This window comes from Prunus persica, chromosome G4 (genome assembly GCF_000346465.2).
Source record: "Prunus persica cultivar Lovell chromosome G4, Prunus_persica_NCBIv2, whole genome shotgun sequence".
Taxonomy (NCBI): Eukaryota; Viridiplantae; Streptophyta; class Magnoliopsida; order Rosales; family Rosaceae; genus Prunus; species Prunus persica.
This window is the reverse complement of record NC_034012.1, coordinates 3,574,367-3,590,336: the sequence shown is the minus strand read 5'-3', so window position 1 is coordinate 3,590,336 and position 15,970 is coordinate 3,574,367. Positions and strand designations below refer to the sequence as shown.

The 15,970-nt window shown below is 36.3% G+C and overlaps 4 protein-coding genes across 5 annotated transcripts; 2 read left to right on the top strand and 2 right to left on the bottom strand.

Annotated features, from left to right (window-relative positions):
• LOC18778943 (pentatricopeptide repeat-containing protein At5g46460, mitochondrial) lies at positions 674-3,329 on the bottom strand. The gene is given in 3 exon segments (XM_020561704.1): positions 674-1,193; positions 1,195-1,298; positions 1,301-3,329. Coding segments are annotated over 3 exon segments (1,932 nt in total). The 5' UTR covers positions 3,042-3,329; the 3' UTR covers positions 674-1,106.
• On the top strand, positions 3,429-4,485 carry LOC18778567. Its single transcript, XM_007212120.2, has 4 exons — positions 3,429-3,629; positions 3,731-3,950; positions 4,048-4,093; positions 4,179-4,485. The coding sequence occupies exons 1-4, from the start codon at positions 3,503-3,505 to the stop codon at positions 4,263-4,265; spliced, it is 480 nt and encodes a 159-aa protein (XP_007212182.1). The 5' UTR covers positions 3,429-3,502; the 3' UTR covers positions 4,266-4,485.
• LOC18778316 lies at positions 4,726-8,094 on the bottom strand. 2 transcript variants are annotated; one of them, XM_020561706.1, is made up of 5 exons: positions 7,938-8,087; positions 7,649-7,843; positions 6,371-7,200; positions 6,175-6,273; positions 4,726-5,107 (listed from the first exon to the last, which is right to left on the bottom strand). In XM_020561706.1, exons 2-4 carry the CDS (start codon positions 7,740-7,742, stop codon positions 6,181-6,183), a joined length of 1,017 nt encoding a protein of 338 aa, XP_020417295.1. In that variant the 5' UTR covers positions 7,743-7,843; positions 7,938-8,087; the 3' UTR covers positions 4,726-5,107; positions 6,175-6,180. The 2 variants fall into 2 exon arrangements, with proteins under 2 accessions (XP_020417295.1, XP_020417294.1); XM_020561705.1 differs by having other exon boundaries at positions 7,649-8,094.
• Positions 11,640-15,524, top strand: LOC18781291 (SH3 domain-containing protein 3). Its single transcript, XM_007211453.2, has 10 exons — positions 11,640-12,020; positions 12,809-12,931; positions 13,056-13,125; positions 13,291-13,436; positions 13,976-14,077; positions 14,155-14,352; positions 14,447-14,509; positions 14,597-14,686; positions 14,853-14,927; positions 15,132-15,524. Exons 1-10 carry the CDS (start codon positions 11,961-11,963, stop codon positions 15,249-15,251), a joined length of 1,047 nt encoding a protein of 348 aa, XP_007211515.1. The 5' UTR covers positions 11,640-11,960; the 3' UTR covers positions 15,252-15,524.

The following is a 15,970-nucleotide window of genomic DNA, read 5'->3' as shown; positions in this document are numbered from 1 at the left end:
CCTTTTTGTATTTAAAAGTCGTATAGCCGCGCGGCTATATGCAGTTTTACAAATTTTTTTTGAAAAGACAAGTGTTGACACGTGGCTCCAAATGGTTGGGAGCCCTTTTTTGTATAAAAATACGGCTATACTGAGTTTTGAATTTGAAAAGACAAGTGTTGACACATGGCTCCAAATGGTTGGGGAATCTTTTTTATAATTAAAAATAGTATAGCCGTACAGCTATACGCATTGTCAACATTTTTTTTATAAAAACATGTGTTTACACGTGGCTCCAAATGGTTGGGGGAACTTTTTTATATTAAAAATAGTATAGCCTCCCTGCTAGACTCTATTTTGAAATTTTTTTTTAACACATGTGTTGACACGTGGCTCCAAATGGTTGGGGGACCTTTTTTGTGTTAAAAATAGTATAGCCGCGCGGCTATACTCAGTTTTAAGTTTTTTAAAAATTGTATCCCGATACATAATCCGGGATTTGCAGCAATGATTTTGTTCTTAATTTGATTAGGCTTTAATCGAATTTTCAATTGGGAGGAGAATGGCCAAATGGGTGCATCGCCAGATTTGCTTGTGTCTTGTATTCTTAAGCGCGCGGCTATACTGTTTAAATATATATACAACCTATCTTTCCAGTTCTTGCAAGTTTGTAACCCCAAATATTTGATTCCCATTTCACAAAGCTACAAACTGAGCTCAAATTTTTCTTATCAAATTCATTCAATTTAATATTGTCTAGTCTTTTTTTCTTCTTTGACTCCTTTATGCTTGAAGGTGTTGTACATCAGTACATCATTTGAACATGCTATATGGGATCACCTGGTCTTCGATGGACACCACAGAACGACATGTTTTATGGTTGTAAAACTTCTGTGACAGTTCTCAAGGACCGAGACTCATTACATTACAGCATCCTCTATGGGCTGAAATTACTCTCTGCAATATTAGAGAAGCAAAACATGCAAAGAATGATGGTTAGGTAAAGAAAATTGTTTGAAAGCACAAGTGGCAGTCTTTTCATCCAAGTATCTTTGGTTAATATCTTCACTAGCTCTCAACTGGTCTACCAAAACCCACTCAAACCATTTTTGATCTCCTTTCATAGATCATAGCCTCTTTCTGTGGTAAGACAACATCTCTTCCTTTTGCTCAGCCTCAACATCCTGAAATGCAAACTGTTGATCAGGAACATAAACCAAGTTTCTTTGATTTTCCTTGTAACCAATCCAGTTTTTGATGAATTTGCTCGCTAAGTAGGTTCAACCTATCTCCAGAAAGAAATTCATGCCTCAGTCCTTCAAAGTAACCCAGCTGGAACCAGGTTGTCTTACAGTTCCACTATGTTTCATCTTCTCTCGAATTCTGGCGACATCACTCCATCTATTTGCAGAAGCATATAAATTAGATAGCATAACAAAAGCATCACTACAGTCCGGTTCTAAATCGTCAATGCTTTTTGCAGCTCTTTCAGCCACATCCAAATTGGAATGCATCTGACAAGCACTAAGTAGAGTTAGCCACACCATCTTATTGGCTTGCACAGGCATGTTCTTTATCAGCTCCTCTGCTTCCTCCAACTTACCACATCGTCCTAAGACATCCACCATACATGCATAGTGCTCAAGTTTCACCTCAACACACTTATGCTGCGAGAAAAACTTGAAAAAGCGTCTTGCTTTCTGCAACATCCCAGAATGGCTACATGCAGAAAGCAACCCTGTGAATGTAATTTCATCTGGATTGACACCTGTACGTATCATTTGGTTAAAGAGAGTCAAAGCCCACATGCCACAACCATGTTGTGCACATCCAACTATCGTTGAGTTCCATGATACAATATTCTTGTCACCAATTCTCTTAAATATAGCAACTCCATCATTTATATTTCCACACTTGGTATGCAAGACAATAAGAGAATTGCCGACAAAGACATCATTTTCAAAACCTATCTTAATAGCTGTTGTATGAATCTCCTTGCCCCTATCAAGATCTTCTAATCCACAACATGAATTCAAAGCACTAGTGAAAGAAGACTGATTTGGAAGGACACCCAATTTCATCATGTCCCTGAAAACCTTTAACGCTTCTTCGTGTTCACAATTCAAACCATATCCTGTTAAAAGAGCTGTCCATACTACAACATTTTTATGTAAACTCTCCTTGAAAACCTTGTAAGAATTCTCCATTTGCTTGCAGTTCGCGTAGAGTGTTATAAGTGAAGCAGCTACAAACTCGTCAAAGCAGTACCCTAACTTGACAATCTGACCATGAATCTGAACACCTAAATGTAAACGCAACAAATTTGCACAAGCTATCACCACAGAGACAAATGTGGTCAAAGTGGGCTGTACACCAGAACCCATCATCTCCCAAAATAGTAGCAAGGCTTCATCCGTCCTCCCATTCTGGTCAAGCCCGGCAATCATCGAAGTCCACGAAATCACATTCTTACAAGGCATTAGCTTAAACAAGTTTTTAGCATCTTCCACTCGTCCATTACTAAAGTATCCATGAACCATTGAATTCCACACAGCCACATCCCTCACCGGCATCTTGCGGAACAAGCGCTCTGCCATCTGAACTTCACCAAACTGCAAGAACCCATTCATAATCGTCGTCCAAGAAACCACACTCTTTCCAGGCATTCCATCAAAAAGCTCCTTAGCCTTACTTAAATCCCCACAATCCAAACACCCTTTCATCATTGAATTCCAACACACTGTATCTTTCACAGGCATTTCGTAGAACAGTTTCAGAGCATCATCAAGCCTATGTTGTCTCGAATAGCCCGTAATCATCATGGTGTACAAACTAACACTCGGAAAAGGGATTTCATTGAAAACTAGACGAGCTTCGTTGAGTTTTTGGTTCCTTAAGTGATCAGAGAGCAGTGACTTGTAAGATGGGGTAGTCAATTTGGTGTAAGTCATCAAACCCACCAAGCATTTGGAGAAGCTGGTAAGGTTTTTGTGGAAATCAGAGAGTGAAATTGGAAAGTGTGAGATTCCAATGTTTTGAAAAATGGCGGGAACTCTCAGCATGACCGTCAATCCGTAACCGAATATAGGAAAAACAAAATTATTCGAAGAGAGACTGGCTGGGTGGTTTTAGAACATAAAGGCTGAAACGCTGCGTTTCATGTGTGCCCATCTGGCAAAGAATATAACTTTTTTGATATCTTAGGAACAATTTTTATGGCACAAAGCTTAGAAGAAGAATGTACCACCAAAAAGAAGACTTAAAAATGTGAGGCAAGTAAGAATCTTGGCATTTCTTGCTTTGTTTGCCTTGTCTATGAAGCATCCATCTCCTTTACAACCCCACAAAGCCCTTTGGAACCAGCAGCCTTGGCAAGAAAAGAACCAAAACCTGCATGCCATGGCCAGTTGCTTATATATAAGCTAAGACCATTTCTTGTGCTTAACACATGTAACACGTACAACAACCTTTTTCTTTTCCATTGAACTTTTGGGTTCATCCAGCAGCTTTTGATCTTACAGAAATGGCCAACCAGCAGTTAAAGTCTGTTGCTGGCCTGCTTTTGCTTCTCAATTTCTGCATGTATGTCATTGTGTTGGGCATTGGAGGCTGGGCCATGAACAGAGCTATTGACCATGGTTTCATTATTGGTAAACCTCTCTCTCTCTCTCTCTCTCTCTCTCTCTCTCTCTAGTTTAGACTTTACATCACATGCACTCTCCATTTGCTAAATCTGAGTGAGGCTTTGCAGGTCCTGGTTTTGATCTCCCAGCACATTTCTCACCCATATACTTCCCAATGGGAAATGCTGCAACCGGGTTCTTTGTAACATTCGCTTTGATTGCCGGAGTTGTTGGTGCTGCTTCAGCCATTTCCGGAATCAACCATATTCGATCTTGGACAGCTGATAGCTTGCCATCTGCAGCCGCAGCTGCTACCGTTGCCTGGACCCTCACCCTCCTTGCCATGGGGTACTTACTTATTGCCATCCTAAAACAGCACATGTATACAAATTCTTCAAACTATTTTCTCTTTATATTATGCTAACCGGGTACCTAATTCGTGCAGCTTTGCTTGCAAGGAGATAGAGCTTCGTATCAGAAATGCCCGTCTGGTAAGATGAAAAGAAATTCTTTTCTATTCAAACCTTAATCTTCCAGAGATTTTATATTGAAACATACTTGCTCTGTTTCGTGCAGAGAACACTGGAGGCATTCTTGATCATCCTTTCAGCTACGCAGCTTCTGTATATAGCAGCCATTCATAGTGCTGCATCAAGGAGATGAAGTTGGAAAAGTTGAATGACTTTTGTGTTTGTGTGCTGTCTCTGTGTGTGCATTGTTTTGTTTAATTTTCTTTTCTTTTCACCCTCATCCTACCCTTTTTTTCCTTTGTATAAACCTGCCCATGGTTTCGGTGTCAATAGTGTGATATGATTTGATTGATTTGTATTCGATTTATATAGCAACAATAAATAGTACTAAAAATAAAATTTACATGATTGTTTAGCAGTTTTTTCTATGAAGCAAATGCATGCCATATGCACCGAATCAATCCAAGGGGTAAAGAGAACATTTTTCAACTGCAATCGATAAGGTAACTAAACCAGCAATGGATGCACACAAGCGTCTAATCCTCGACAAAAACCTAATGACTACAAGAGCCCAACATGTCAAATAAACAACACAAATTTGTTGACGAAAAAATCCATACATCAAACAGTTCCACCATGAGGTTATATATAGAGGGGCAGAAATTTTCATATTATGTATACGAAAAAGCCAGATCCATCACAAACATCAAGTGAAGTTTGATATTAAAAAAGTTTTTGCAAATTTATGTCACACCATTGGCCTACCAATGCAAAAAAGGAACTAAAATCGACATAGAAAACTATTCTGCAAAATTAACAAGAAAGAAAGGTTGTAAAAGCAGGAGATATACAGCTGCCTACCATTCCCGACACTATCACCACAAATATAATCAGGCCTCTTGCCCATTATTCTTTAGGGAAAATTTATAAAGTTCTAATATCAAAATATCATAAAACTCTCTGAAGGGTCTTCACTTTCACAAGCTTAAAGAGTCCACTGAAACCCTTCGTGCTTCGTTCTGCATCAGACAAAACCTACAAAAATCAACCAACATTCAGTTTGAAAGGTACTAAAACCTTAAACTGTGGCATCAGTCAAGTCCAAATAAAATTGTTAAGTAGGAAGGCAACGCACATATCTCAATTCTGGCTGAGTGCCGTAAGATTGAATCTAAAAGTATAGGTCCTTAAAGATAAAAGAAAAGTATAAGCAGAAAAAAATGGGCTCCTCAAAGAGCAAAATATGATACCCCGTTCTTTTAATTTCTAGTACGATCTCTACCAAGTATTTACAATCCATGAACAATCTAAAATCAAGGGAGATAAATTAAACAAACTTTAGCAGAACCTTAACACAAGATAGGTCCTTTAATTTAGGAATAAGGGAATGTGGATGTCAAGATGACTCCTAGAACTCTTGTATTTCCTATGTCTATCCAATACCAATTCCTTCTCTGTGAGGCCAGGTTAAAACCTTAAGTACTGAATAAGTCCCTCTTATGAAGAAGCCTCAACAATCTCCTCTTTTAAACCAAAAACCAAAAACCCAAAATTCTGACCCAAAGTACTGTTATATCCTTACTTTCTTCTCTCTGCTTTGCTACTCAACACCTGTAGTGTGACAATTCCACTAGATTTGTAAGTAAAGTTCCCTTATAAATTCAGTAAAATAAACACATTATACAACACATCAAACACAATCCTCCATCCCCTATTTATGTCATAGGCAACATAATAACCAAATAAAAACCTTTCATGAGAAAATAGTAACTGAGGAATTTCAGGACAAAGAATCTTAACAGTTTCATTCCTTAGCTACTATTTTTCACTAAAACTGCAATCTACACAAGCATAAATCGGACACCTACTAGACCTTAGTTGGAAAAGATCAAGAATTCAAAATTTCTGAAACACAGTTAACAGTTATAACACAAAACAAGTATGACATCCCTGTAACATCCTAAAGACTCTCACTTCTCTAGTGACCCAGTCTGCTCTATATACACATGGACAAAAATTACATTTTGAGCAGTAAGTAATAAAGCAAAACTTGAGAACAAAAAAAATATATATCCACAAATAAAAGGTAGAAAAATCCCAACCTGAACTTATCTACTGGAGCCTGTTATCACTTCCAGAATTCCACAGCAGCTAAACCAAGATGTTTTTCGGGGAACTGGTGGGGCCGGAGTTACCAGAGGCTGCATAAATTCCATCGAAGAAATTGCATTCAATTATCAAGGCAAAAAGAGATCTGACATCAAACTTTCAATGAAGAAAAGAATATGCAGGCAATACCTGCTTTTCAGAATATTCTGGAATCTCAGGATTTTTGCTGGATTCAGCATCATTACTAACTTGAGCCCGAGAAGTACCTAATGATGGCAATACTTTACTCTCATTTTCTCTAGAAACAGATTCCACCATACTTGAAGACGCCTTAGCAGTCTCATTCAGTAACGGAGATGTTCTATTCTCAATTTTCTTTAATACAGGATCCGTCAAAGTTACAGGAGTTCCAGTAGGCAACAATTTCTCTGCACCATTCTCCAACCCCGTTTTTACTACAACATTGGAGAAAACTGAACTTTCAACCGGTGTACTCTCTGTAACTGAACTTGTATTCTTCACAGCTGGTGCACCTTCGGTAGTCTGAATCACTTCTGGTGGTGAAGAATCAATTGACCTTACCAAATCATTATGAGGTTTCTCCTCTGAAACTGAAGCATAGGAATCCTCCTTCTGCCTCCTCTCAACAACTCGAGACTCGTCATCTGAACTACTACTGCTTGAGCTTCTATCATCCCCATTATGTGATCCCTTTGCAGATTTCGCATCCTCAATAATCACATTTTTGCTTGCGGAATCCTGTTTCAATTCCCTCTCAATTCTAACACCATCATCGTTCTTCAATCCAACCTTCTGAACAGCCTCCACACCACTAGGAGCTCCCTTCCCGGACTTATCCTCAGAAACAACTGGTGGAACTGATGATGGGCCTCGCTCGCCCAGCTCCTCATTGCTCTTCTTAAATGGATCCTGCTGGTTATGATGCTCCTGAAATGCAGTGCAGCCAACCTCACCACCATCACTTCCTTTCTCATCTTGGGAGGTCACTTCATTATTTCCTAACATGGTTTGATTCAATCACAAGAGTTTCAATCAAAATCAAGCAAAGCTGGGACTTCAACAAGAACCCATTAAGCCAATTTTAACCGAAGAAAAGAGAAAACCGAAAGTAACATTAGAGACGCATAGAGAATGAATAGAGAGATGCGTAATTAACACTCAAACACAATTGTTTCAACCAGAACAAAGCTAAACAAATGACATTAGCAAATACCCATTTACCCAAATGGGCAAAATTAACCAAAACCAAAGATTGACTCTCAATTCAATCAAAAAAATCGAACCAAACCAGAGCAAAACAAAAGAAACCAGCAAATACCAATTAGCCCAAATTGAAAAAATAACCAGAAGAAACACTGAAAAAGGTGCAAGAGCAATTGAGTGCCATATGGGTAAGTGTGGGATTGATGCAATAAAATAAAGGACATGCATGAATAAACAAAGCACCTTGAGGATTGTCGTCGGTTGAGGATTTGCCATTGTGGGTTTCCTTTTCTTTCTTTTTCTTGGCAGCTTTTCTCTTCTTAGCACCTGATGGCATGATTATAGGCTCTCTCTCCTCTTGTTGGGGATGTACAAGAATGGGTCTCTCGCAGATGATAGATCCTCTTGTTCAAGACCCCCCCCGATTCTCTTCTGCCTCTGAAAGTGTCTTATGTGGGACTGTGAGGGCAACTGGATATATGTTTTTCAAAAACAAAACAAAATTTAAAAACAAAAACAAAAAAGTAAAAACCTTGAAATGGTAACAATGGAACGACTTGGAAGGGGATGAGAACTTTCCCCTCTATATTGGGATTTCCGAATGAATTGTTGTGCAAAGGAGGCGAGGCTCTGTCTCTCTCTGTTCTGTATATCAAGATTCTGCGTGTTTGGTTGGGCTAATTTTATTTGTTTTTCTTTATTTTTGGTAAATAAAAAAAACTAATTTCTTTGTTTATTTTTTTGGGTACTAAAAATTGGAGAAAGATGTCCGAGTCTGAGGGCCTAATTTCAATGCAAGTGTCATTTTGTGAAGGGTGGGATCCTGATGTGGATTTTTCAAAAAATTTTGAAATTCGGAATGTTAGTGCAGAGTGGGAAGAAAAATAACCAAAATATTTTGGGGTCGGGTGGGTCAGTTCTTGGAAATGTGGCTAGAAGTAGAACAAATGGGGTGTGTGTGGTGTGCAATTTTCACATGTTTTTTTTTTTTTTTGGTATTAAAATTTTGGGTTCCAAATTCCAATTGCCAATGTGTCGTGTTTAATTTGGTGTTATTGTTGGACGGACCTAATGAATTTTTTTTGCTTTTTCTTGGGGGTGTTTGGTTGGATTAGGGATGTACATACTAATAATGGATCTGGGCTGCATGTGATTCTATGTGAGCCTGTGACTGTCATTATTATTTTATGGTTGGAACTTGGAGGTAGAGTTGGCTCAAATGTGATGTGATTTGGAAATTTTGATATGGTGCTCAGCAAAAGCTACTACAAATAGTATATACAATGCTTTGGGCAAAATTTGTCTAGTTGGCTTAAATTACTTAGTTAGGGAACTTATTATACACATTGATAATATAAAATAAAGTAAATTTAGGTTTTACTCATAAAAAAACTTTCACTTTTGGAAAAAGCCAAAGCTTTTTCAAAAAAGACAGAAAAACCTCTCAACTTTCAAATCAAAGACATGCAAATGTAAAGGATTCCTTAGGAAATCAAAAAATAAATAAGGGCAATTTTGTCTATTTTGGCTTCTTTTAAAAAATTTCTCTCTCCTTTGGGCTTTTCCAAAGTCTCCCATATAATAACTAGTGAGCAATTTGAAAGAATAAATAAATAGTTTATGGTGATTGCGTTTTTATGTTTGGATTTAAATTTCAATCTGTAAACTGAATTTTCTCCTTGTCTCTAAACAAAAAAAAACCGCGTCTCCCATTTCTGACCATTCTTCTTCAAGCATGGATGATTAGTTTTCTTACTAGTTAGGACAGGCTCACTCTATGGAGAAAAACTTATATGAAATGGGAGTAACATTATTTTGCTATCTCAACTAATCACGTTTTGCCAAGTGAAAAAATTATCACTCGTGGCATAATGTGATTGGCACAAGTGTTTCTCCCCTTCACGGTGTGTGTTAAGCATATTTTATGTGTATTATTATGTATTTAGAACCTGTTTTAGAGCGTAATGTCCATAAATAAATATGTGCATACTTGATAAGTTAGAATTGTTATAAAAAATAATAATTTTCCCCTTTCCGTAAAGCCAAATACAAAATATTTATATTATAAATAACATATAAACAAATTGGAAAACTTTGAAGATATAATGAAATTGAAGAAAACAAAATAATAGGTAAGTAAAAGGAAAATAAATAATAAGTAAGAAGGTGAGTTTGGTATGATAAAGTACATCAAAGACGCTGTCCTAAAGCCTTTGTAGCCTCCCTATGTGCAGGTACTGACGGTCTACAAGACTCCAAGATAAGACCCCTTGTACATAAACTCAAGATCCACTATGAGCACGTTCATAGACAGATATAGGTATTCAAGTCACATAACCATTACCCAAAATAATAATAATAAAGTAGATAATATATGTAAAAGTAGAAAAGGAGAAAATTAGAATGTGTATGTGATATTCTGATCATGTATTGTGTGTATTCAAATGTGAAGGAGGAGTGACCTTTTATAGGCATCCAAAAACATGTAACCTTCACCAACCATAAAAGTTCACCAACTAAAAAATTAAGGCATTCACCAACCAGAAATAAAATCTGAATATTAAATATTTATAACTCCCATAATAAATAAAATAAAACAGCCAAAATAATTAAATAAATAAAACGGTTAAATTTTTAAAACCTTTTAAAATTCCAACAAGAATTAGTCTTTAGTCTATCGGTAGTTGTCTTCATTTAGTTGAAGGTTTCAAATTCGACTCTCATGAATAATATAAAGATATATATTTGTTTAGATCATGTTTTATTGTGAGTTTGTTGATATGGTGTGAAAATAATTTATAGATATGTTGTCATTTGTGAAAAGGGGAAAAAAAGTAACAAGTTCACAACTTAGTCGAAACCAAATTAGGCAAGTAAGTGAACAAATAGGCTTTAACCTTGTGAGAAAGCAAAAGAATGCAGCCTATAGAGACATCTAGTGGAGCCATCTAAGGTAAGTGAACAAATAGGCTTAACCTTCTTTTGCTCAAAGATGATTGCTAGTGGAGCCATCTAATCTCAATTGTCAATGACAACAAGGCATATCAACAGAAAGAACAAATTAGAATAATTGAGATTAACAAAAAAGCCAAATGAAACACATACATACATCTGTCATCTCAATTCAAAATTTGAAAAAAGTGGATATTGGAGTAGTTTGTTCTTTTTTGACTAAATTCCTATATTATAGTCTCACATCTCACATTCTGAGTGATGAAATATCATCCTAGTCTAAGTTTTTAACACCAACAAGTTGAAGAAAGAAAAAAAAGCATTTAGTTCATTGCAAATGGAAAAAAAAAAAAAACTAGAGATCCTTGCAATAAGGAATTCTTCTTATTGGGATATTCTCCAATAAGCATTTAAGTGAAGAATTGGTTACATACTTCTAATCTCGACTATTGAATTGTATCTAAGAGACTACCAACACATTTAATGAATGTAATCCAACGATAAAGATTAGAAGTATGTAACCAATCCTTAACATAAAATACTTATTGGAGAATCTCCCCCCATTATCATGTTTATCTCACAAACAACACCACAAACACCGACAAGTTCCTTGTCAAAAGCTATGTGGAGAACCTTTTTTTCTTCTTCTTTTTGTTCTTTTAATATATAACAAAATTAAAGTGGGTGAGGGGACATTTATAATTGATGATTCACACACATCACACTCAAAATGTTTCAACATTCTTGACTTATTGGATACTAGCCTCTTCGTCCGTGCATGCGAGATGCTTTTTTTTAAAAAAAATTTCAAATTTATTTTAGAATTAAAAAAGATAATAGATAATTGTGTTCCATAAAAATAGGATATATTATCTGATTTTACTTTTAATTATCCTCGTTTAATTAATAATTTCAATTCTTAATGTTTGCATTAACTAAGGGCATTTTTCTGTATTTTGAATGTTTTAACCATTCTCTTCTTTTTGCTTTATATACATGGATAAATATTAATCATAGAATATATAAATATAGATTATAAATGAACGGGGATAATTATCTTTATTTATGAAGACCCAAATTGAATATTTAACATTAAAGATTCATGATTAAGACGTAAGGTGGGAAAGATGCATTTTTGTCGTTCATATATGATCTAATAATTGATATTTAAGTTCTCAAATTAGTCATTGTTGCATTAAAATTTTAAAATTGCACCATAATCCAAGCACAAATTAGAAAAAAGCCCAAACAATTAGGTGGACTTCACGACAAGACTAAAGATCCAATGTAAGTCCATTGTTTTAGGCCCATAATGAAGATCTTTAAATCAAATTCCATCGGACGGTCATTAACCTAAGAAGATCATACACCTCACTAGCACACAAACATTTCCCAAAAAAACAGAGCAGCTCGTCAGCTCTGTATCGTTCATAACCCAACCCAGTAGAGACCAAAATGTGAAACACTGGTTGGGTTTCGGAGTTTCAGATCCATAAAGCTTCAAACTCAAAGGCTCGTTAAATCTCGTAGCAATTTGTCTTCTTTTTCAGTTTGATCTCAATTCTTTGCTTTTCTTCAAGGAAACAGAGCCTGAAGAAGAAAAATGGATGCTTTAAGAAAACAAGCCAGTAAGCTCCGAGAGCAGGTCGCAAAACAGCAACAGGTGATTTGCGAATACCCATTCATTTGCTTTAGTATAATTCTCTTGCTCTTCGTTCCTTAGCGCCTACGCGGCCGCCTAGGCCGATTTTTCGAACACTTTTTTTTTTCTTTCTTAAGTTGGATAGTTCACTGCTTGGTTACAGGGAAAATGCGGCATGGGCTTTATGCTTGTGTGATTTGCTAAATAAATGAATAGCTTACTAACGTTGAAGTGATTTCCAGTGGTACCCAGTTCGTTATTGGATCGAAATGTAACTGACTGTTGCTGATTTCTGAATGCTCTGTTTGTTTCCTAAGAAGAGAGAAGAATGATTGGCAGTTAATTGAATTAATCAAATTTGGCTCATTTTCCTGTAATCTTTATAGAACCAAATCAATGGAGCAAATGGGTTTTCTCTGCTGCAGGCTATATATCAAATGTAATTGGAATTTATGCTTTATTTGTGAAGGTTGAATTCGTTTTTTTAAATCGACCCGAATTTGGTAATTATCTGTACTTTTTTTTATGGCAGAAATTGGTAGTGGTGGATTATTTTGGGAACATACTTTATGTAATTTATAGCATGCTTGATGGTAGTTGAGATACAAGTGTAGAAGATACTACCTTCGGATTGCTTACTTCAAATATTTAAGTTCATTTTGGTGCAAATTCAGCTAATACTGTAGAACTCCATTATGTTTTTCCATGCCTCCGTTCTTGCTGTTTTATGTTTCTGAACTTGTAAAAAATATTCTTCCATCGATTTGTTACTATCAATTGTGAAGTTATATTGTCTTTTTGAATTTCAGGCTGTAATAAAGCAGTTCAGTGGGACTGGTTATGAAAGCTCAGATGTTATGGTAATAGATGAGGTTGAGATGCAGAGACATCAACAGCTAGAGAAACTGTACAGGTCCACTCGTGCAGGAAAGGTACAGATATGACCAAGAGCCATTTTGACATTATACATTAACTTGAAAAGCTCTATTCATTCTATCTTTCTGGTACCAAACTTCTTATATCTGTTAAAATCATTTTCGTCATATTTATTCCCAGGATTTTCAGAAAGAAGTTGTTAGAGCAGCAGAAGTGTTCACAGCCATAGGGTATAAGCATATTGAAGCAGGTAGAAATTTAGTATTCATTTAAAATGACATTGGATTATCTAATGGGAAATGTGTATTGAAGTGAAGAACCTAGGAATTTAGCTTCTAACTTCACGTAGTAAATAGAACACATGTAATGCCTTTGTAGTTGCAGTTATTATTTGTAATCTTTTTGTGGTAGTCAGGAACCAAGTTGTCTGAGGATTGTAGCAGATATGGTGCTGAAAACACAAATGATAAAATTTTAGCTAAGGGTGCATCTATATATGGTGATGCTCGTAAGCATGTGGAAAAGGAACAAGAAGACTTCAATAAGCTGCTATCTTCACAGGTTGACTTCTAAGTATAATTTTATTTATGTTTTGCTAATGAAAACATTATTGGATATTTTCTATCATATGTTGTAATTATTAAAACGATTCTGGAAGAAATTAGTTCTTTATCGCACAGCTGGATACATGATTCATCTGCAAACACACACACACATCAATTTTATATTACTTTTTTTTCAATGACAAAAGTATTCTGTATTTCTGGCAATTATTTCTCAACCATGGTTTCATTTAAGCATTTGTATGTAAGTTTCTCATCCAAAATTAAAGGAGAAGTGAAGAAAGACTAAGCATTGTAGTCATTTGGTGTTGTGGTGCAGGACATGAAGTCTTTCATGAATATTTTTAAAGTACACATGTGTGTGGTTTCAGAATTATATTTTGAAATGTTACTAAGTGGAGTACAATAGACTTACATTTGAATCTTCTGAGTAGCTTGCAACTTCAAATGGACTTTTAATACAATTAAATTTGTATAAGCACATTTCATTAATGAACTAAGATGAAGCATGCAACTTATCATTCTCTTTGTTATTAGATTTTAGATCCGTTAAGAGCAATGATAGCTGGTGCTCCTTTGGAAGATGCTCGCCATCTTGCTCAACGTTATAGTCGAATGAGGCAAGAAGCAGAGACACAGGTAAAACGCATTCCTATCTCATCATGCGTGATAAGATTTGCCTTATAAACTCATTATTGACCATAAGACACAAACAGGCCGTAGAAGTTTCCAGAAGACAAGCACGAGTAAGAGAACTCCCAAATCCTGAAAATGTTGCAAAGCTGCAGGCAGCGGAAGCAAAGATGAAAGAATTAAAAGCAAACATGGCAGTTCTGGGTATAGAAGCTTCAGCTGCATTGGCTGCTGTGGAAGCACAGCAGCAAAGACTGACTTTCCAGAGGCTTGTTGCACTGGTAAGAATGCTCATGATTTTCAGGATATGAGTTTCTGTGTTGAAGATCATAATAATTATGCAGTTATACGCATATTAAGCTTAGCTTTGTTAAGGTTGAAGGAGAAAAGACTTACCATCTGAGAGTGGCTGCCATTCTTGGTGAGGTTGAAGCTGAGGTTAGTTCCACTCAGGATTGTCTTAAAATAAATTTTTTTCCCATTAAAAAAATATGAACTTATGTCATGGCCTGGATTTTGTGTCAGATGGTTTCAGAGAAACAACGGAAAGAGTCTGCTCCTCCTGTGATTCCACAAGAGAACTCCTCAGAGAAAACAATGTACTTCTTGGCTGAAGTATGCTACTACTTTTTCTAATCTTGGAGGGTTTCTTTTATTTTCCCTAGGGCCCTTAATTCTCTGATTTAAGGCTTCTTTTAGCTATTTTCTTGAACTGGCTCCCTCACACACCAGATTTCAGGTACCTCGAAGAATCTGAACTTCTATCTTTGTACTCTTTCAGGCAACACATTCTTTCAGTGCTGCATCAGAGAAGGAACTAAGCTTGTCAGTGGGTGACTATGTTGTTGTACGAAAGGTAACCTCCTCGAGAATCTGACCATGCTGTTGTACTCTTTCAGGCAACACATTCTAAGCTGATTAACCAATGCCTCTTAAATTATGAGTGGACTCCCTCTGTCACTGAGGTTTCTCTGTCATTGCCAAATCTTAGGTTTTTCTTGTTTAAATTTGACTTGTCTAATATTTGTTTGTTCACTGTTCTGAAAAACTTATTATCCAGGTGAGCCCATCAGGATGGTCAGAAGGAGAGTGCAAAGGTAAAGGAGGATGGTTTCCATCAGCCTATGTGGAGAAGCGCCAGCGGCTTCCAGCCAGCGATCTCAGTGCAGAAGTTTACTGAGCCCTGCCCAAGCATTCATCTGGTAGTTAGTTTCGTTTTTTAACAATTCTGTTATTGTCACAAAATGACGAGGATTTGTTGGTCATTGCTGGGGTTTTCATGTTCATGTTTGTCCTCCATGGCATGATGTAGTCAGGACATGCGTGTGCATATTTTATCTTTCAAATTTTCATGGCACAATGCTTTATCATGATTCATGAATGCTATATAAATATGTATTTAATTGACTCGTGTTGTTTCTACAAAATATCATCAGATCATCCTAAATAAAAATTGCAAATGTGTGCCAAAACAAAATGGCTATCGTGAGGAGAGAGGAGAGACTGAGAAAGGAGGATGATCCTCTCCTTCAACAAGTCACCATTTTCTTCTTCCTTCTCATATTGAAGGGTTCGTGTGAAGTGCCAGTGCCACCAAGGATGCATAAATAAGCACCATCACTGATCTTCATAAGAAAATCATGGCTAAAAGAGAACAATAACTAATATGTCAACAATTATGAATGATTTCGACCCTACAAATAGTTTATACATAAATATATGCAATAAAATTTTGAGAAGGCGGTTGTTGGCAATGATCGTAGATCGATGGGAAAAGAACACCAATATGGATATTTGAAATCTAAACAAATATACTGTTGCACATAACACTTAAGCTTACACTGTCCAGTAGCATCCATTTACGTGCCACAAAGTTCTGTTATTAAAATTGTGTTTTTT